We start from the raw sequence: 22,617 nt of genomic DNA on the forward strand, positions 1-22,617 counted from the left end.
TGTTGCTAAGTAGGGAAACAGTTTCTCTGTTTCTATCCTCCACTCTCCTCCACTGCCTGGAAGAATGTAAATTAATACAATCTTATTGAGAAGAGTTTGCGAGTTTATATCCAAAATCTTTTAAAAGATGCATACATTTTAATCAACCATTCCACTTCCAGAAAGGAAATATTGGGTCAGGCATGCAAAGGTAGATGTTGAAAGATGGTTATTACAACATTTCTATAATTAGTGAAAAATTGGGTGTAACTTAATAATTTAAAAGAATTATTTCAATAAATTTTGACATATACTTAATAGACTAGAAGACCAAATAGCCATTTAAAATGTTGATTAAGATTTCAGTATCCAAATTTGACTTGTAAGTTAAATCATGTAAGTTAAAGAAGAAAGCTCCATCATTAAAACTGGCAAGTCTAATATTATTCTTTATTTTTATGTAATATTTTAAAGTTTCAGCAAAACCCTATTCTTTACCTGGTTATTATCAGATGGGTGCTGACTTGCATCAATTTGTCAAGTTCAGGAAGCATTAGCTGTCAGACAGCTGGTGACATGTTCGATATGAGAAATGTATTTTTGTCACACAAGTGGAATATATTGTCTTCTTCTCTAAGCCAAGACTAATATTTTGTTTCCAAAGGAAAACTCAAACATTTTCCACATTATTCTTTCTGGACAGTTGTAGGTTTTGTTCCAAAAGCAACATTCATAGATTCTCTGTTTTTCTTATCAAACTTGAAATAGGCCAGATAGTTTCATGAATCTACTTTGTTTATTTGTTTGTTTAATTTTTAACAAACTTATTGTTTAGTATGAAATTTTATTTAGTATTTATTAGTATTAAATTTTCATTTTGGTATAGTAAATGGTAGCAAAACTAATATTATTATTTTAGAGAGATCTTAATTCAGGCTTTTGTTGAATCTTGGTAGAGACATTTTCCATAAATGTACTAAATTCTAAATTAATTGCTTTTTCCACCTTTTTGTACAAAATGCAAATTCAGACATTCTTCCCGGATTGAATCATTGATTAGACAAAGACTTTGTTTTTAAGTGTTTGTATATTTTTAACAGTTCCATAGGCCCTTTTCAAAGTGATAAAAGAACTAGAATATTTCATATTGATTATAATGTGATGTCACATAATTTTAATATGCATTTAGAAATATAAATGTTCATGTATAGTAATGGTGTAATTAACTGGAGTAAATACCTTATATATTGTACTCAAATCAGAGAAAGAATATATTTTTCTTATGTGTGATGCTTCCAAATTTAATTTAAATTTCTCATAAGATTAAGGTGAACTGACACCCCAATTTCTAGTTTCTTATGTTTAAGAACATGTTATTTAAATCTTTGTTTACTCTCCTAGCTCATTCTTCACACATTTTGCATAAGATTATTTATGTTTACCATCTCATCTACTTTTTGAAATATTTTTCCTACAGTTATGCAGAAGGCATGGAGGGAAAGAAATCCTCCAGCTCGAATCAAAGCAGCCTATCAAGCTTTAGAATTAAACAATGAGTAAGTTTGAAATATATGGAAAGTAAGTTTGTTTTGAAGGAAACTCAGGCAAATGATTTCATGTTCTTATGTCTCTTCCTAAGACACTTGGAGTCATTAGCAATCCCCTTTCTTTTTTTCTATACTAGAGACAAATTTTGCAGTGTTCATAGACATCTGTACTTTGCTTCTGAAATTACAAACTTATCAGTGCTTTTGAATAGAAATTATCCTAGAGATACTTTTTTAAATGGAGAATGTTGATCTAATTGGTGATAATTCTTGATAGTTAAAGAGTACTAAAATACTTCTGCCACCTTTTTAAATTTTGTTTTTCATTTAAATCATTCATTTAAAGCATTCATTCAGTCCTGAGAACTTTAGTTGCTAATGGGATTGGAGGCATGCAAAGAGGATTCAAAATAAGGAAAATGTAGCATTTATTTTTTATAACTCTTTGTATCGATTCTATATTTTGAAAAGGCAAATGTAAAATTATAAGTTAACCTAATATTTAAGTGAAACAGATCAATAAGTATTAATCTGATACTAAATAAATGCCAAGAGTAAAATATGGCCCCAGTTGGGGTTAATCAAGGAATGCTTCCTGAATGATGTGAATTTAGCATTGTCCCCTGTATCCCTCAACAACCCCGCCCCCCAAAATATGCCCCCCAAGGTGGAGCAAAGATCACAGTGTAGGGAACTCAAAAGCAGTGAATCAACTTTACTGAAACTCTGGAAACTAATCAAAAGTTTAAAGCATCCTAGAGAATGCTTAATCAATTAAAAAAACAGCCAAATTTCTGTAAGTGAGCTTTATGGTGTTTTGACTTACACTGGCTCCATCCCCCACTCCCTTGCTTAGTGGCAGCTTTGAAGACAAAAGTCAGCATTCTGGGTATAGGTTCCTACTACCAGAGGAAGTGGAATGGATCTTATTGTTAAAGAATTGCGCTTGTTTATTTTGACCTGTCTGGTTGGCTCTCTGAAGGACCAGCTCAAAGGTCTTGCCTTTATTTGGGTTAATTCAGAGCTCTCCCAGTGCAGACACAGCTACACTGGGGGGACATTTGTTGAAAACATTTAAAGGCAAATGCATTAGTCCCTGCTGCCCTGGGGCAAGTGATAACAGCTGGGGCAAACAATAGACAAACCAGAAAGCTTGAGAGGAAAGGCTGGGGAATGAGATACTTTGGAAAATAAAGGCTTTGAAAAACTCTGACATATTCCTGGGAATCTCAGATGTCCCACACATGCCCAGGTTTGGGCACATGCTTAGAAATTACTTAAGACCCTAAGCTCTGTCTAAATTTCAGGTTCTGCACAAACAGAAAGTAAAGGCTAAGGCAGAGTTGTAAACTGCCTGACTGAATGTTGAAGGTGTGCCCCAACACACACACAGAACCAATCTGCAGACTTGGGTTTTTTTGTTTTGTTTTTGGTTCCAGGTGTTTAAGGCAATCTCTATCAAATCACTGGCTGATGAATAAGCTAAAGGAGCAGAGGCTTCACTGGTCATATATGATAATGACTACAACTTCAGATTAGTTCAGCGAAGTCATTAAACAAATAACTACAACAAACAACAACAACAAGCCATAGGGAAGAGGGGGAAATCTGATTGCTAGAGTTGCTAGATTATAATCTTCAAAATGTGCAGTTTTAAAGAAATTACAAGACATTCAAAGAAACAAACTATGCCTCATACACAGAAAAGAAAGGAAATGAATGGAGACTGTCCTCAAGGAAGTCCTCAAGACTTGGACTTTCCAGACAAAAACTTTAAATCAGGTACTGTAAATATGCTCAAAGAGGTAAAGGAAGCCATGTACAAAGAACAAAAGGAAGTCATGAGAAGGATATCTCACCACTAGAGAATATCAATAAAGATTTAGAAATCTAGAAAGAAATTTAGGAAAGAAGTTTAGAAAGAAATCTAGAAATAAAGATCAAGAAGCTCAGTGAACCTCAAGTAAGATATAATCAAAGAAATCTACAGTGAGACACATTATAATCAAGCTTTCAAAAACCAAGGACAAGGGGAAATTCCTGAAAACAGCAAGAGAGAAGTGATTCATCATGAATGAGGGATCCTCAATAAGATTAACAGCTGAGTTCTCATCAGAAACCATAGAAGCCAGAAGGCAGTGGGATGACAAAGTCAAAATTCTGAAGAAAACTGTCAGCTAAGGATTCTTTTTCTTTTTTCTTTTTTTAAGATTTTATTTATTTAAGAAAGAGCACGCACAAGCATGAGCATGGGAGAGGGGCAGAAGCTGGCTCCCTGCTGAGCAGGGAGCCCAATTCGGGGCTTGATCCTGGAACCCAGGGATCATGACCTGAGCCAAAGGCAGGTGCTTAACTGACTGAGCCACCCAGGTGCCTCCACAGCTAAAGATTCTATATCCAACAAACCTGTTCTTCAAAAATGAAGGAGAAATTTAGACATTCCCAGATAAACAGAAACTGAGAGAGTTCATTGCTAGTAGACCTATATTATAAGAAATGCTAAAAGGAGTTTTTCAAGGTGAAATAAAAGGATACTAGACAGTCTTGACTCCACACAAAGCAATAAAGAACACCAGTAAAGATAATTACATAAGCAAATATAAAAGTTAATGTATTTTGGGTTTGCAACAATTATTTTTTCAATATGATTTAGAAGACAACAATGTAAAACTAATTATAAATCTATATTGATGGACATACAGTTTATAAAAATGTAATTTGTGACAATAACAACATAAGGTATGGGGTGGGGGAAGAGCTATATAGAAGCAAAGTTTTGTATGCTATTGAAACTAAGTTGGTATTAACTGAAACTACATTGCTGTAAATTAAGATGTTAAAAGTAATTGTTAATTATTAACCACTAAGAAATAACTAAAAAAAATATAGTAAAAGAAGCTAGAAGGGAATCAAAATGGTATACTAGAAAATACCTAACACAATTACTGCCAGAAATAAGGACAAAAAAGGATATATAGAAAACAAATAGGAAAATAGCAGAAACAAGTCCTTCCTTATCATTAATTACTTAAATGTAAATGGATTAAACTCTGCAGTTAAAGGCATTGATTGGCAGAATGGATTTAAAAAACAGTTCAGCTATATGCTGTCTATAAGAGATTCATTTTAGATACAAAGATACAAAGAAGTAGAAGGTAAAAGTATGGAAAAAGATATTCCATGCAAATAGTAACCAAAAGAGAGATGCAGTGGCTATCCTATATCAGACAAAATAGACTTCAAGACAAAAAAAAATTTTTTAATTATTTGAGAGAGAGAGAGCAAGCAAGGGGAGGAAAAGAGGGAGAGGGACAAGCAGACTCTGTGCTGAGCATGGAGCCCAACACAGGACTCGATCCGAAACCCTGAGATCATGACCTGAGCTGAAATCAAGAGCCAGATGCTCAACCAGCTGAGCCACCCAGGCGCTCCAACAAAATTTTTATAAGATAATTACATTATATAATGATAAAAGAGGTTTAATTCATCAAGAAGATACAACAATTATAAACTTATATGCATTTAATAACAGAGACCCAAAATATATGAAGCAAAAACTGACAGAATTGAAGGGAGGAATAGACAGTTGTTGGAAGCTTCAACACCATTTCAATAATGGATAGAATAATTAGACAAAAGATACACAATGAAATGAAAGACTTGAACAACACTATAAACTAACTAGACCTAACAGACATCCATATAGTGCTCTATCCAACAATAGTAGAGTACATGTTCTTCTCAAGTGTACATGGAACATTCTCTAGGATATATCATATGTTATGATATAAAGAATTCTCAATAAATTCCAAAAGATTGAAATTATACAAAGTACTTCAACCACAGTGGAATAAAATTAGAAATCAAAAACACAAGGAGATCTGGAAATTTCACAATATTGGGATATGTGGAAGTTAGGCAAGAGTCTTAAACAACCAGTGAGTCAAAGAAGAAATCACAAAGAAAAGATAGAAAATACTTTGGGATGGATGAGTGAAAATGAAAGCACAACATACCAAAACTTAAGAGATACAGAGAAAGTGGAAACTGTAAACACAATACTAAAGAAAAACAGATCTCAAATCAATAACTTAAACTTTATACTGTAAGAAACTAGAAAATGAAGAGCCAACTAAACTACAAGCAGAAGGAAGGCAGTAACAAAGAATAGAGTGAGATAAACAAAATAGAGAATAGAAAAGCAATAGAATCAATGAAACCAAAGGTTGGTTTTTTAAAAGATCAACAAAATTGGGGCACCTGGGTGACTCAGTCAGTTAGGCGTCTGCCTTTGGCTCAGGTTATGCTCCCAGGGTCCTGGGACCAAGACCTGTGTCGCACTCCCAACTCAGTGGAAAACCTGCTTCTCCTTCTCCCTCCGCTGCTCCTCCTTCTTGTGTGCTCTTTCTCTCCCTCTGTCAAATAAATAAATAAAATCTTAAAAAAATAAAGATCAACAAAATTGACAAACTTTTAGCTAGACTGACCAATTAAAAAAGAAGACTCAGATTACTGAAATTAAGAATGAAACTGGGAACATTACTACTTACCTTACAGAAATTAAAAGCTGAATACAGTGAACAATTACATGTTTATAAATTAGATAAATGGACAAATTTCTAACAACACACTACCAAAATTGATTCAAGAAATAGAAAATCTGAGTAGACCTATAACGAGTGAAGATGATGGAATCAGTAATTTAAAAACTTCCAAACAAAGAAAACCCAGGACTAGATCCCTTCTCTGGCAAGTGCTACCAAGAACTAGAAGAAGAATAAACACCAGTCCTTCTTAAACTCTTCAAAGAAATAGAAGGGAAGTAACTCTTCCTGACTCATCCTGTGAAGCCAATATTACCCTCATACCAAAACCAGACAAAGACATCACAAGAAACAAAAATTATAGACTAATATCCATTATGAATATAGATGCAAAAATCCTCAACAAAATACCTAGCACAGCAAATCCAGCAGCATATTAGAAGAATTATACACAAGGAACAAGTGGGATTTGTCCCAAGAAGGCAAGGGTGGTTTAAAATATGAAAATCAGTCAATGTAAGATACCACATTAATAGAAAAAAAGAATAAGAACCACATGGTCATCTCTGTTAATACAGAAAATGTATTTGACAAAATCCTACACTATTTTATGATAAAAACACTAAGAAATAAAAAAGGAATAGAGGGAAACTTCCTCAAACTGATAAAGGACATCTGTGAAAAACCCACAGCTAACTACATATTTACAGATGAAAGACTGAAAGGTTTCTTTCTAAGATCAAGGTAAGACAAGGACATCATTTCTCTACTTCTATTTAACGTTGTACTGGAAGTGCTAGCCAGTGCAATTGAGTAAGAAGAAGGAGGGAAAATGGCTTCCAAATCAGAAGGGAAAAAGTTAAAAAACCATCTTTAATCATAGATTATATGATCTTACACATAGAAAATCTCAAAGAATCCACACACAAAAAAACCGTTACAGCTAGCAAAAGAGTTCAACAAAGTTATTGTCTACGGGACATATAGAAAATAAATAGGAAAATGGCAGAAACAAGTCCTTCCTTATATCTGTCATGTATCTATATACTAGGAGTGGACAGTCTGAAAAAGAAATTTATTTATTTTAAAGAATTTATTTATTTGACAGAGAGAGACACAGCGAGAGAGGGAACACAAGCAGGGGGAGTGGGAGAGGGAGAAGCAGACTTCCCGCAGAGCAGGGAGCCCGATGCGGGGCTCAATCCCAGGACTCTGGGATCATGACCTGAGCCGAAGGCAGACGCTTAACGACTGAGCCACCCAGGTGCCCCAGAAATTTATTTTTTAAATATTTTATTTATTTATTAGAGAGTGGGGGGTGGGGAGAGGGAGAAGCAGGCTCCCCACAGAGCAGGGAGCCCGATGCGGGGCTCAATCCCAGGACCCCAAGATCATGACCTGAGCCGAAGGCAGACATTTAACCGACTGAGCCACCGAGGCACCCCTGAAAAAGAAATTTAAAAAACAATTCCATTTACAATAGCATCAAAAGTGTTAAAATACTTAAAATAAATTTAACCAAAGAGTGTAAGACTTGTACACTTTTTAAAAATGACAAAGTATTGTTGAAAAAGTTAAAGAATATCTAAATAAATGGAAAGACATCCCATGTTTATGAATTGGAATACTTAACATTGTTAAGATGGCATCACTCCTCAAGTTGATCTATAAATTCAGTGCAATCCCTATCAAAATTTCAATTGCCATTATGAAATGGACAAGCTGATCCTAAAATTCACATTGAATTACAAGAATCCTCAAACAGCCAAAACAACCTTGAAAAAGAACAAAGTTGGAAAACTCACTTCCTGATTTCAAAGCTTACTATGAAGCTGCAGTAATTAAATCATAAAAACAGACATCTAGATTAATGGAATCAAGTTGAGTCCAGAAATAAACCCATGCATTTATGGTCAATTGATTTTTTTTAAAAAGATTTATTTATTTTAGAGAGAGAGTGAGTGAGAGAGTGAGAGAAGGGGCAGAGGGAGAGAAACAGACTCCCCACTGAGTGGGGATCCCGAAGCAGGGCTTGATCTCATGACCCTGAGATCATGACCTGAGCTGAAACCAAGAGTTGGGTGCCCAACCGACTGAGCCATCCAGGAGCCCCTGTGGTCAATTGATTTTTGACAAGGGTGCCAAGACCATTCAATGGGGAAAGAATAGTCTTCTCATTAAGTGATGGTGGGCAGATGGATAGCCACATGCAAAAGCAACCCTTAACTCACATCATGCACAATTAATTCAAAAAACAAAATAAAAATTAATCTAAGATCTAAATTTAAGTGCTTAGAGAAAGAAAACATAGGGACAGATTTTTATGACTGGATTTGGCAATGTTTTCTTAGATATGACACCAAAAGCACAAGCAACAACAAAGAAAAAATTAGATAAATTAGACTTTGTCAAAGTTAAAAGCTTTTGTGCATTGAAGGATACTATCAAGAAAGTGAAAAGGCAACCCACAGAATAAGAGAAAATATTTGCAAGCCATATTTGATAAGAGTCCAGTATCCAGAATATATCAAGAATTCTTATAACTCAGTTACAAAATGATAATCCAATTAAAAATGGATGAAGGATTTCAACAGACATTTCTTCAAAGAAGGATTTAAACAGACATTCATATAAATGACCAATAAGCACATGAAAAGGTGCTCAACATCATTCATAATTAGGGAAATGAAAGTGAAAACAACAGTGAGATGCCCCTTCATAAGATGAGTATAGCAAAAACAAAAACCTCCAGAAAATACCAAGTGTTTGCAAAAATATGGACAAATAAGAACCATCATACATTGCAGAGGAATGTAAAATGGTATTGCCACTGTGGAAAACAGGGCAGCAGCTCCTCAAAAAGATAAAATTAGAACTATTATATGACCCAGCAGTTCCACACCTAGGCATATACTGAAGAGTACTAAAAACAGGTGTTTACAGCAATATTATTATAGCCCCAAACTGGAACCAACTCAGATGTCCATCAGCTGATTATGATTGGATAAACAGAATTGGTATATATACACACTGGTATATTAGTCATAAAAAGGAATGAAATACTGCTCCGTGCTACATGAGTGAACCTTGTATATATATTACAAGTCCCTGAATGACATACTTTAAAATTAGCCAATTTTAGTATGTGAATTTTACCTTAATTAAAAAAAACCCCAACCTTCCTAACAGTGAGATTCATTCAATACTTATAAAATTAATTTCTGTATTAACATCTCCATTAAAAATATTTTTGAACTGGGGCACCTGGGTGGCTCAGTCGTTAAGCGTCTGCCTTCGGCTCAGGTCATGATCCCAGGGTCTTGGGATTGAGCCCCACACCGGGCTCCCTGCTCCGCGGGAAGCCTGCTTCTCCCTCTCCCACTCCCCCTGCTTGTGTTCCCTCTCTCGCTGTGTCTCTCTGCCAAATAAATGAATAAAATCTTAAAATATATATGTATTTTTTGAACGAATATAGGAAAGCTCTTAGAGGAAAGAACCTCTTTTTATCATATAGCTAAACTGTAATTTAAAATATTTATATTTTGATTCTACTGCATCAATTTATACCCATCTAGATCTTTTTTTTTTTTAAAGATTTTATTTATTTATTTAACAGAGAGAGAGATAGCGAGAGCAGGAACACAAGCAGAGGAGTGGGAGAGGGAGAAGCAGGCTTCCCGCGGAGCAGGGAGCCCGATGCGGGACTCGATCCCAGGACCCTGGGATCATGACCTGAGCCGAAGGCAGATGCTTAACAACTGAGCCACCCAGGCGCCCCCCCATCTAGATCTTTTAAAAATGTTTTTATTTTGTTATTTAAGAACATTTGAATTGGGCTTAGAATGGCAGTTTGGGAGCCTAGTGTTTAATTTTTTTTTTTTAAGATTTTATTTATTTGCGAGAGAGAGAATGAGAGACAGAGAGCATGAGAGGGAGGAGGGTCAGAGGGAGAAGCAGACTCCCTGCTGAGCAGGGAGCCTGACGCGGGACTCGATCCCGGGACTCCAGGATCATGACCTGAGCCGAAGGCAGTCGCTTAACCAACTGAGCCACCCAGGCGCCTGGGAGCCTAGTGTTTAAAGCAGCAATATATCTAATGTTTCAGAGAAATCTGATATATGTAATGGAGAAATTTCTGTTGGTTAGTGAAATTATCATATAGTTCAATTTAGTGTACTATTTGAAGGATGCTGAAATGGTTCGATTTGCATTTTCTGAATTCAGAAGATCCTCCTTGTCCCCAGCGGTTTGATAGCTACCTTGCCATCATTTTTTTAAAAAGATTTTATTTATTTATTTTTTTAGAGAGACAATGTGAATGGGGGAAGGGGCAGATGGAGAGGGGAGACAGAATCCCAAGCAGACTCCCTGCTGAGTGTAGAGCTCAATGCAGGGCTCAATCTCACAACCCTGAGATCATGACCTGCGCTGAAAACAAGAGTCCCAGGCAACCCCCCTTGCCATCATTTTTGTTTCATGCCTGGTCTTATACTTTTGCCAACAATTTCTCTTCTCTTAAACACCGTTCAATAGAAATATAACATGAACCATATATGTAACTAAATTTTCTGGTAGCCAGATTTTAAAAGTAAAAAGAAATAGGTGAAATTAATTTAACGAATATATTTTATTTAGCTATATTCCAAATACTAAAATATTATTTTAACATATAATTGATATATTTCTTAAACTATTAAAGTATTTTACATTCTTCTAAGTCTTCAAAATCCAGTGTGCACGTTACACTGACATCAGATCTCAATTCGGACTAGGCACGTTTCAGGTGTTCAATAACTACGTGTAGCAAAGGACTTCAGTACTGGACAATGCAAGCTTAGATAATCAGAACTAGGACATTGTCTCCAGAAAAACTAGGATATGTACTTGCTATTTCTGGGAATGGAAAGGAAACTTTTTCTCTTTTTTACCCCCAAACAAGTTAACTTACCTTATTAGCCAGCTTTTGACGTAACTGATACAAAGAGAAATCTTTGTGTTTTAGTGGGATGAAGAAAGGAAACTTGGAGTGAGCCTGGGTGTGATGAGTAAGAGCAGCAGTGTAGGAGGAAAGACTGGAATTCAGACCAAGGAAGTTTTGCTGTAATACAATTGAGGCTAAGTCCAAGAGAGGATGGGGGCAGCACGCAGAAGGAAGGCTCAGGGTTGGGAAAAAGGGCTAGCCCTGGAATGATATATTTCAAAGTCAAATGTTAAAGGTACCTAGTTGGCCATGGGACTTTCTTCTCAATCTTCATCCTCTCCCATACTTGCCCCTGTTAGATGGATATTACAGAGTATATAGTGGCTAAGAGCAGGCATGACCCCTAGAGTATATAGTCCCTTGAACTACTTTTTAGGTAATTCTTTATAGATCTTATTCCCCCCCCCCCTTTCACAAAAGGAAAATATGAGACAAGCAGAGAATAGATAGAGAAGTAGAGCAGGTAGAAAATAAAGCGAAGAAAAGAAAAGTAGGAAAGGAGGAAAACTGTGGAAACACCAAAAATATACCAATATACCCCTAATAAATTAGAATATTGAGTGAAGGTTTTTTTTCTTCTTCAAGAGATGGAAAATGTAGGTAAAGGTAGGGAAATGTGATGCAGAACAAAGGGCATATCCAAGAGAAAATACTTCTTCACCATTTTACTTAAAATTGCCTTGCTTGCCTTCTTCATAGCTGTGCCACTGCATACGTTCTACTGGCTGAGGAAGAAGCAACAACTATTGTAGATGCTGAAAGATTATTTAAACAGGCACTCAAGGCAGGAGAAACAATTTACAGGCGGTCACAGCAGTGCCAGCACCAAAGTCCTCAGCATGAAGCTCAACTGAGTAAGCAAATTTGAACTGATTTTTACCTGTCTTTTATTTAGTTCCTGCAGTTGGCTCTTTTATGTTTAAGACACAAAACAACAATAATGAAAACAACCCTTAATACTTAGAAGTTAGCTTCTTTTCATAAGAGATAACTAATCTATTCATTATGTCTATAAGCCAGCAAGACAAATAGACATTAGCTAGAGAATGCTTGTGGGAGGGAACAGATGTGCTTTGGTTATTGAGAGATGTGCTGCTTTGAGACTTAAGGTAATTTATTTCATGTGAGAATTTGGGCTGGTCATTGGAGAAGCACAACTCAAAAATATCCAAGATTCAGGAGAGCCTTCTAGTAATGATAAGCAGCTATTACCTTTATCCTCACCCTTCCTCCAAGCAGTAGTAGAAGTACATCATTTGGTGTGCCCTTCAGACTGTATGTACCTCCACACAGTGCCAGGAAGTAACCCCTTTAGTATAACATCCAGTCTACACATGGCATCGATTCTTTCTTTCTTTGACTTTTCTCTATGATATGTTTGAGAACATATGGGCCAAAGCGACTGAGATTCTTTCCTCTCTTAGGGATGCTCTCTCAGTTACTATTGAGATACTTCCACCAAAGATGTTAGAATCTGTAGAGCTGCTGCTTCCTGCTGTTTTTCGTGGCCATTAGTTTAATGATTTTGGCAGATAATAGGCAATAAATTGAAATATGTTTACATAATGCATTATCTGCTAGCAGTTAAGTTCTAAATCTTTTGTTTGTGGAAATTAAAGTTTGGATAATGTTTTCTCTCCAAACTAAATATTGATGTATACAGTATGTTTCCTTAATGTATGTTGTTATAGCACACAACTGTGGGAATATATAATTTTGCAGTCTGGAACTAATGAAACTACATCTGTGAAAAAGCCGTGCCATTTGTCTTTGTATATCTCAAATATGATTCTGAGATAGTTACAGAAATATTTGTGAGCTCTTACTAGAAAGAGTTTTATAGTTTGTTAATTACTAGCTGTTGAGCAAAAGTTCACATGGAGATTTTGTCTTGAACATCTTTTGTCAGTTCAAACAATAGAGAATATTAAAATAATAGATTGTTTATGCAGTAACTCAAAATAATAGGTCAGAATTAGTTTTTCCTATTAATGTATATATTTCTTTTATGTTAATATTAAAATATACTTGTCAAGTTTACACTGATTAATTTATATATAATGTATTCAGATTACTTATTGTTAGAGGCAAAAGTAATTCTATATATATATAGATTTTAAGCTTTTACCATAAAAAACTTCAAACATATACAAAAATAGAACAGTATAATGAACCCCCATTCAATGTTAGTCACCCAAATTCAATAATCATTAATAGTCTTCCATTCTGACACAGTTTAATTTTAATTGAAACTTCCCGGGTAAGCAAATAATTACTTATAGTTAATGGATAATATGTTAATGAAATAGTACTTTGTAATACAAAGTGATAGTTGTGTCATTTTTTTTTTAAATAGGAAGAGATACCAATGTACTGGTATATATTAAAAGAAGATTAGCAATGTGTGCAAGAAAATTAGGAAGAATAAGAGAAGCAGTAAAAATAATGAGAGATGTAAGTAAGTTTGATGATTGGATGTTTATATTTCTTCCTTCAAAAACTGAAAATGTGGTTTAAGTTGCCAATTATTTTAATGTAAAATCATTGTTTTTTAATTGGTAGTTTTTATAACAAGCTATTTATTAATATAATGTACTTCTAAGGGTTGAGTCTCCACAGTTTTGTTAAGAAACTAAAGAATTTCTACTTTAATGAATTAGATTCAGCTCTATTGAGTTCCTTTGCTATAATTTTAATCTTTTTTCCTTTTAATGTACAGTTGATGAAAGAATTCCCTCCTCTTACCATGTTGAACATCCATGAGAATCTCCTAGAATCACTTTTAGAATTACAGGCCTATGCAGATGTTCAGGCAGTCCTAGCAAAATATGATGGTGAGTGATAATTGACTTAGTTGATAGCATGGTTAAAATATTTTTTTCAATTATGTAATCATAAATGTGATCCTATTCTGGTATTTCTTTGATTTTCTCTTCCCATCTTACTAGTCAGTATTTAGAATCCATGGATACAAGTTATAGTTTCTTCTTTATCAAGACTTTTGGGAGGAAAAGCCTATAAGCAGGAACTTTTCTTCTGTAAAAATTTATTCATTTGTTTATTGAGTGAAGGGCTTGGAATACAATGGTGAACGAGAAGACATGGACTTAGTCCTTGTAGGATTTCCAGTTTAGTAAAGGAACATACAGACAAATGAATAGTAGTTATATTGAAGCATAGTGTGTTAGGTGAGATAATTGGAAAAGTACGGGGTGCTATGGACATAGGATGGTACCTCATTTGTTTTGGAGTGTCAGAGACAGTTAACAGAAGTTGCTTTATGGTATGTATAAGAAATTCAGAATAACATTTTTACAATGCTTTTTGGTTACAAAGTATAATTTGTTATTTCATATGATCAGTATAATAATCTTGTGAGGTGGTAGGACAAGTTCGTTTACTCTTGTTAGTAAAAAGGAAACTGGAGTTGAAGAAGGTTAAGTAATTGGGTAAGGTCCCAGCCAGTAAGTGTGGCAAGCTAACACTTAAATCCAGGTATTCCATTTCTTCACTAGTCTTCCAATAGTAAGAAGTCGGTATATATTGGCTATTTTTATTATTATACTAAACAGTGCCAGTTCACCACAAATGGAGTTGGGAGAATTTTTAAGAAGCATGACCATTCTCCTCATTCTGAGTGAAGCATCAGCTTTTAACATCCAGATGAAAACATCCTAACTAGCATAATATTTCTGGTCATATCTTTCCCTATAACATAGGTACAGGTCACATATTCACCGTTGTTCTGTTGTAAGTTCCTAGCCATTAGCTTGGGAATCCCCATGACTTGGAAAGTTTGAAATGTGTCACACTTGGAAAGAGAAGTTTATTTCTTTTAAACATCTGGAATTCTTACAAGTGCTTCACAATAGTGTAGGCTCATGGAGAAATTTGTGAGAAATTCTTTCCATATGTAACTTATCGGGTGCGTGGCCTGCTTATGATACAGTGAACAAGCTTAGCAACCAAATACAAAAAATCAGATAGGACCTGATTTATTCAAAATAAAATAAAACTAACAACTTAGATATGCTTCTGTATTTTCAGCTGTTTTTATGATTCCCCAGTTTTTACCATTCTAGAATCCTGTAGAAGCTAAAAGCAAATTTATTTCTTTAGTTCTCGATTTGCTGGTGTAACTCTGGAATCTAAAACTTCGAGAGAGTCCACTAGTACTACTCTCCTGATAACATTATTTTGGGCATTCTTTAAGAAAGGATTGGTATGATTAATTATATTATAATTCCTGATTCTTTATTTTATAAAAAATCCTTTAAGACAATGTAGAAAATACAAAAACATTGGAAGAAGAAAAAATTAAAATTACCTATTGTATTAACTGGATTTGACTCCTGTTAAATATTTCTTTTTTTTTTTTCCTGAATCTTAGTTTTTATCTGTTGAATTTGTACCAGGAATTATTCTTATTAAAAATTGTCTTAAGATATTTTTTGTGATTCTTACCTAAGTTGAAAATTACAATTACAGATATAAGCCTTCCAAAGTCAGCAGCAATCTGTTATACAGCAGCACTATTGAAGACAAGGACTGTTTCAGATAAGTAAGTATTGAAAACTACAGTAATGGGCGCCTGGGTGGCTCAGTTGGTTAAGCGACTGCCTTCGGCTCAGGTCATGATCCTGGAGTCCCTGGATCGAGTCCCGCATCGGGCTCCCTGCTTGGCAGGGAGTCTGCTTCTCCCTCTCCCACTCCCCGTTTGTGTTCCCTCTCTCGCTGTGTCTTTCTCTGTCAAATAAATAAATAAAATCTTTAAAAAAAAAAAAAAAGAAAACTACAGTAATTCAGAAAGACTACTAAACTCAAGGCGGGTTTCCCCTGCTATCTGAAAGTTCACTTTATGCCACTTCACTTTTATAAAACACTTACATTAATACCTGTGTTTGCTAACCGAAAGAAATCTGAACAGGATGCTCACATTTATGAAATGGTAATTGCTTCTTCCCTTTACGCCATTCCAGCTTAGGAAAGGTTTCTTAGGAACGCTCTACTTGCAGATCGCAGGGGAAACCTGTATTGTTTTTCACCACTGACTTTAAACAATGCTTTTCCTCCCTGTTTCCTTTTGAATAACCCTTGATCTCATGGGGCTTTGAGGCTTCTTACTAGTGTAGTGAGCACGGTTTTTAGAGCTAAATAAACCTGGATTCCAATTCACAGTCTACTGTATACCAGCTGTGGAACTTCGGGCACGTTAATCAGTTTGAGTCTCTTCCTTTCTGTAAAATGAGAATAATAATACTGTAGCATGGTTGTTTTTGGAGTACATTGTAGCTGTGATGATAATAAGGTGTATGGTAGGGAAATAGTTTCACGCTGTCTGTTCTGAGATTATAATTCTAAATTCTGTTTCCCTTGTCTTTTTGGCTGTCCTTAATGAATTTCTCTTTATTCCACAGATAAGATTTTCAGAAACCAAAGGGCAACCATTTTCTTTCGCCTTAGATTACTATGCCTCAATATGAATTAGAATGGAATATTCACAGTCTGTTTCCTCTCGGTGAAAATTTTATACGAATGTACCTCTATTTCATGAGATTCTCTGGATGTCCCTATGTAGCATTTCTTATTTTATCACCTTTCCCAGAATGTGCCAGTGGACTTCTGAAGGCTTTTACTACCTAAATTTGAAGATTTCCATTTCTTATGCTGCCCTTCTTTTTATGTTGACCCAAGGGCTTTATTTCATGTTTAGTAGTTATTTGGCTTTGTTTTTGGCTATCACCAGAAACCCCTGCTTCAGGAAGTTAGATTATGATCAAAATCCATGGATTTTTATATTAATTTTTTCATGTTGTGGTTTTCTTACAGATTCTCTCCCGAAACCGCTTCCAGAAGAGGGCTAAGCACAGCAGAAATCAATGCTGTGGAAGCAATTCATAGAGCTGTGGAATTTAATCCTCATGTTCCAAAAGTGAGAAATTTTATGATCAAAATGCTACACTTATTTGAGTTTACCAAACTCATGAAAGTATGTAGACCAAAGTTTGGGTCTCTGTAATTCTAGTCAGAATTATTTCAGTCTGTTATATATTTTTTTAAAGATTGATTTATTTATTTGAGAGAGCTCACTCGCATGAGCGTGCACGTTGGGGGCAGTGGCAGAGGGAGAGGGAGAGAGAGCCCTAAGCAGACTCCGCATTGAGTGCGGAGCCTGAGGCAGGGCTCGATCTCATGACCCTGAGATCACAACCTGAGCTGAAACCAAGAGTTGGACACTCAACCGACTGCACCACCCAGGCACCCCAAGTCTGTTAACAATTTTGATACTTAATGACTGTAAAGGGAATCTGGAGTTTTCTTTGTGAGAAGGATTTTCATTACAAATTTCATTTCATTAGTTTAATTGATTAATTACAAGTTTAGTTTCTTTAGCCATTCCATGACTATTCAAATTTGTTCTTCTTGTGTTGGTTTTTGTTGTTATATTTTTCTAGGAATTTATTTCATAAAAATTTTGAAATTTATTGGCACAAAGATTTCATAAAATCCTTTTGTTATCTTGTTAATGTTTGCAGGATCAATTGTGATATCCACTGTTTAGTTCCTAACACTAGTTTTTTTATTTTCTTAACCAGATTCCCCAGGGATCTATCAATTTTATTAGTCTTTGCAAAGAACCAAGCTCTGGCTTTGTCAATCCGCTCTACTATTTGTTTCCTGGTTCATTCATTTCTGCTCTTTATGGGCTTTTTTCAACTTTCTTTGGCTCTATTTTATTATTTTTTTATTTCCTGTATCTTTTTATATAGGTACTTAAATTAACACATTATTTTTCAGCCTTTCTTCTTTCTAAAATATTTGTTCAAGTCGGTAGACCTCTAAGTACAATGTTAACTGCATTGGATAGCAGTATTTTTTGTTTAATTTAATTCAACATATTTTCTAATTTCCATCTTGATTTCCTCTTTCTAAATATATCTTTAGAGATATATTTATTCCATTTAGCTATTTCTTAATTTCCAAACATGTGAAGATTATCTTTTTATCCATGATTTCTAGCATAATTGCATTATGGCCAGAGAACATACTCTATGATTTCACTCCTTTGAAATATTTTTCAATTCTTGAATTTCTGTTTATTTTTCACATCTCCTGTGTTATTTATAGTTTGTGATTCCCTGCCAAAATTTAAAATATACTTTTTTTATCTCTTTGAAAATAGTTTAAAGTAGTTATCTTAAAGTCTTTCTCTGATAATCCACATATCTGGAACTTCTTTCTGTTTCTATAATGTGTTTTTTTCTGTTACATTATTTCTTCTTGTCTTGCTTTCTCTTTTGCCTGATTTTCTTTGACTACGTACCCACTATTTTAATGTAAAAAAAATGTAGAAATAACTTGAAACTTCAGATAATAGTATTGTCCTTCAGAGAGGATTTTCTTTGCTCTTAGATGCTTAGAAGAAGCAACCAGCAGGACAGAATCATCTTAATTCAGTTTCAGGGATTGATATTTTCTGGTCTCCCCAGATGACTAGAAACTGGGCTGAAATCCATGAATGTCTGGGTTTATTTCTGATTCACCCTTATTCCTAGGATGAAGCTTTTCTGGGTCCCAATTCAATCCTGAGGATTTTACCAAGACTCTCACTCTTAGCACACCAGGAACTCCTGACTTTTGTTCCTTTAGCCTTATAAAACTGGCATAAAAAATGAACAGCCTCTTAGCCATCTTGTCCAGAATTGGCAAATGTGGCTTCTCTTATTGCTGCCTTCTTTGGACTGTTTGTTAATTCCTTACCCTTTGTTAATTCTCTGATGTATTTGATTAGGTTTTTAAAAATATTTTGTTGTTTGAGAGGGTTGATCTGAATTATCCAGTCTTCAATTACTGGAAGCAGAAGTTTGAAAATCCTTCTATATGAAATGCTCTGCTCTCTCATGCTGCAGAGTGGTTAAGAGAATGGATTCTGCAATTACACTGCTGAGGTTTGAATTCTGGCTCCACTACTTCCTAGATGTATGACCTGGGACAGGTTACTCAATTTCTCTGGACTTGAGTGACCTTGTGTATAAAATGGGGCTAATAATCATTATCCCTTAGAGTTGTTATTAAGATTAAATGAGTTCATATCTTTAAAGTGCTTAGAAGAATGCCTGACACACAGTAAACATTTCAGAAGTGATTTTTAATGTTATTATCCAGGATGGGATAGAAATCTGTTCCCCTGTGTGAAGGTAAGCAGCAGTTATTAATCAGAACTCCTCAAATTAAATACATCCCTAAGGTGTCTAAAATTTTTATTTATTTAATTCCCACTCAAAATAACAAAATCTGCACCCTATAGTTGTGGACTTGTTTTCTGCTTCAGAAATGCTCTCATGCAAAGTGTATTCTCAGCAGTAACAATTCTGATAATGTGCATTGTGCATTTGTCTTCAAAACTACTGCTGAAGGCACTTGGGTGGAGGGAGGGTAGTAGAAATCCCAGGCATTGCCCTCGTTAAATTAAACTGTTAGATAGATAAAATATATTAATCTCCAGATTGAATCTGCTCTAGATAATCTATAATGCTTTTAGGGATACTTTTTTTTTTTTTTTACTTTAAACACACGAGAAGTTAAAGAAGACCTAAATAAATGGAGATATGTACCATGTACGTGGATTAGAAGACTCAATATTGTTAAGATCACAGTTCTCTCCAAACTGATCTGTAGATTCAATCTAATTCCTATTAAAATCCTATCAGGCCTGTTTGTAGAAATTCACAAACTCATCCTAAAATTGATAAGAAAATGCAAAGGACATAGAATAGCCAAAACAATTTTGAGAAAGAACAAAATTGGAAGTTACCCAAGTTTACCCAATTTCAAGACCTTTTTAAGCTATAGTAGTTAAAATAATATTGGCATAAATATTAAAATATAGATCAATAGAAGACAATAAATAATCCTGAAATAAACTCACTTAATGATGATCAGTTGATTTTCTTTTTTTTTTTTTTAAAGATTTTATTTATTTATTTGAGGGGTGGGGAAGGTCAGAGAGAGAAGCAGACTCCCCGCTAAGCAGGGAGCCCGATGCAGGACTTGATCTCGGGACTCCGGGATCATGACATGAGCCGAAAGCAGTCACTTAACTGACTCAACCACTCAGGCACCCCATCAATTGATTTTCAACAAGAATTCCAAGGCAATGGGTGCCAAGGATAGTCTTTTTTATGGGGCTGGAACAAATGGTGCTGGAACAATCAGTTATCTATATGGAGGAAAAAAGAAAAAAGAACCCAGACCCTTCCTTCACACCATTTACAAAAACGAAGTCAATATGGAACATAGATCTAAATGTAGGAGGTAAAATTATAAAACTTAGAGAAGGAAACAGAAGAAAATCTTTGTGACTTTGGGTTAGGCAAAGATTTCTTCAAAAACATGATCCATAAAAAAGTGGATAAATTGGACTCCTTAAAGTGTTTGCTCCTCAAAAGACATCATTAAGAAAATAGAAAGCCAAAGACTAGGGAAAAATATTTGCAAGTCATATACTATTAAAGTTCCATATCCAGAACTTATAAAGAACTCTTACAGCTCAATAATAAGAGGACAAACAACTTAATTAAAAAGTTAGCGGGACGCCTGGTTGGCTCAGTCGTTAAGCGTCTGCCTTCGGCTCAGGTCATGATCCCAGAGTCCTGGGATCAAGCCCCGCATCAGGCTCCCTGCTCCGCGGGAAGCCTGCTTCTCCCTCTCTCACTCCCCCTGCTTGTGTTCCCTCTCTCGCTGTGTCTCTCTGTCAAATAAATAAAATCTTTAAAAAAAAAAAAAGTAATTAGCAAAGGATTCAATAGTCACTTCACCAAAGAAGATATATGAATAGGTAATAAGCACATGAGAAGATAGCATCATTAGTCATTGGGGAAATACAAATTAAAAGCACAATATGATATTACTCTATACCCACTCAAATGGCTATACTCACAAAGACTGACAAAATCAAGTGTTGGCAAAATGTGGAGAAACTGCATACATTGCTGCTGGGCATATAAATTAGTATAGCTACTTTGGAAACAATTTTGTAGTTAAACATATGCTGGCCTTATGACCCATCAGTTTCAGTCCTAGATATCTACCCAAGAGCAATAAAAACTTATGTCCATACAGAGACTTGTATGCAAGTGTTCATAATAGTATTATTCACAATAGCCAAAAACTTGAAACAGTCCAAAAACAGGTGAGTGAACAAATAAATTGTAGTTATCTCCATACAGTGGAACACTTCTTAGCACTAAAAAGAAACAAACTATAAGTACTTGTAACAACATAGATGGACCTCAAATAGTTTATGCCAAGTGAAAGAAACCAGACACAAAAGACAACATATTATATGATTTCATTAATATGAAATTTCTCGAGCAGGGAAAACAATAGACACAAAAAGCAGATCAGTGGTTCCCTGGAGCTGAGGGTGGGAGTATGGATTGACTGCAGACCAGCGTGAGGGAGCTTTTTGTGGTGATGGCTGCACAACTGTATAAATTCACTAAAAATCATTGAACTGTATACTTACAATGGTGAATTTTGTGATATGAAATACATACCTCAGTAAAACTGTAATATACAATTTAAGTATATATTTAGTATATAATGTGTATATACTTTAACATTTTTAAATCATTTCTATTTGTAGGTAGAAATTTAAGTATTTTCCCCCAGCTAAACATCAAAGCCAGTTGACAGTTCCACTCTATCAAAATATCTAGCTAAGTAGAATGGTGCTATAAGCCTTACAGTATTGTTTGTGGATACACACTGTAGGCTGGGTATTTTTAAACAGGATCATTATTAAGGTTTTTTGGAGAAAATTTAAGCTCCAACAACTTGGATAATATCCCACCTAAATAACATTGGCGTTACATGAACTGGAGAGCTCTGGTCTGTAAGGCTATTTTTGCTAGGGTTTTACAAGTGATGAAGTATGTACTGATTCAGATCCCCCCTCCACCAATTATGTTCTCTATCCCTGTCTTTCAGCTGGAGCCAAGCAAACATAAAGGGCTGTAGGAGTTTTCTTCCTCAAACTTCAACTGTGGGTTGTGATAGCTTATTTAACCTAATGAACAGCGACCTTTACGTAAATAAATAAATAAATAAATTTAATCTTCTTTTATTTTTACAAATTTATTACACGAATTTGTCAAATGTTGTATGACTCTTACCAGTAAAATGACAAAGGATAAAGCTATTTTAGCAGGAAATATTTTTTGGCAACTCTCCACATAACTACAACAGAAATGGCTGCAGGTCTAGCTGTGCAATTTGTTAAAGCTGGAAACTATTAGAAGCGCAATAGAGAAAGATCACATAAATCTCTTCAGGCTATGAATTCGCTTTAGATATTTCATTAATATTGATTGTACAGATTTTTTTAATCTACTGAATGAATTTCAGTGTACAGTAACTATGATAGTAATAGCAAAAAATTAGAACAGCATGTTTTCATGGGTTTTGACTTGTTCTTCATTACCTAGCTATGGCTTTGGTTCAAATTTTTTTTTAGTCGCCAAACAAGAAAAAGATTGTGCATCTTTCAGCTACTATAGAAATA

At 35.0% G+C, this 22,617-nt stretch overlaps 1 protein-coding gene across 14 annotated transcripts in view; it reads left to right on the forward strand.

Annotated features, from left to right (window-relative positions):
* ST7L (suppression of tumorigenicity 7 like) overlaps nucleotides 1-22,617 on the forward strand; it is a 90,119-nt gene that overhangs the window by 16,796 nt on the left and 50,706 nt on the right. For 13 of the 14 annotated variants that reach the window (XR_010410788.1, XR_010410789.1, XM_045896952.3 and 10 more), the window contains 6 exons: nucleotides 1,457-1,535; nucleotides 11,751-11,905; nucleotides 13,408-13,505; nucleotides 13,771-13,885; nucleotides 15,540-15,612; nucleotides 16,881-16,983. Coding sequence is in view for 12 of the 14 variants with exons in the window: in XM_045896952.3 (XP_045752908.1) it covers nucleotides 1,457-1,535; nucleotides 11,751-11,905; nucleotides 13,408-13,505; nucleotides 13,771-13,885; nucleotides 15,540-15,612; nucleotides 16,881-16,983 (623 nt within the window). In the remaining 2 variants the exon portion in view is untranslated. The remainder of the gene's footprint in view (nucleotides 1-1,456; nucleotides 1,536-11,750; nucleotides 11,906-13,407; nucleotides 13,506-13,770; nucleotides 13,886-15,539; nucleotides 15,613-16,880; nucleotides 16,984-22,617) is intronic. The other variant, XM_064588638.1, reaches the window with a different exon arrangement.

This window comes from Mirounga angustirostris, unplaced genomic scaffold (genome assembly GCF_029215605.1).
Source record: "Mirounga angustirostris isolate CCGP_5_RB_7025 unplaced genomic scaffold, mMirAng1.0.hap1 SCAF_4, whole genome shotgun sequence".
NCBI lineage: Eukaryota > Metazoa > Chordata > Mammalia > Carnivora > Phocidae > Mirounga > Mirounga angustirostris.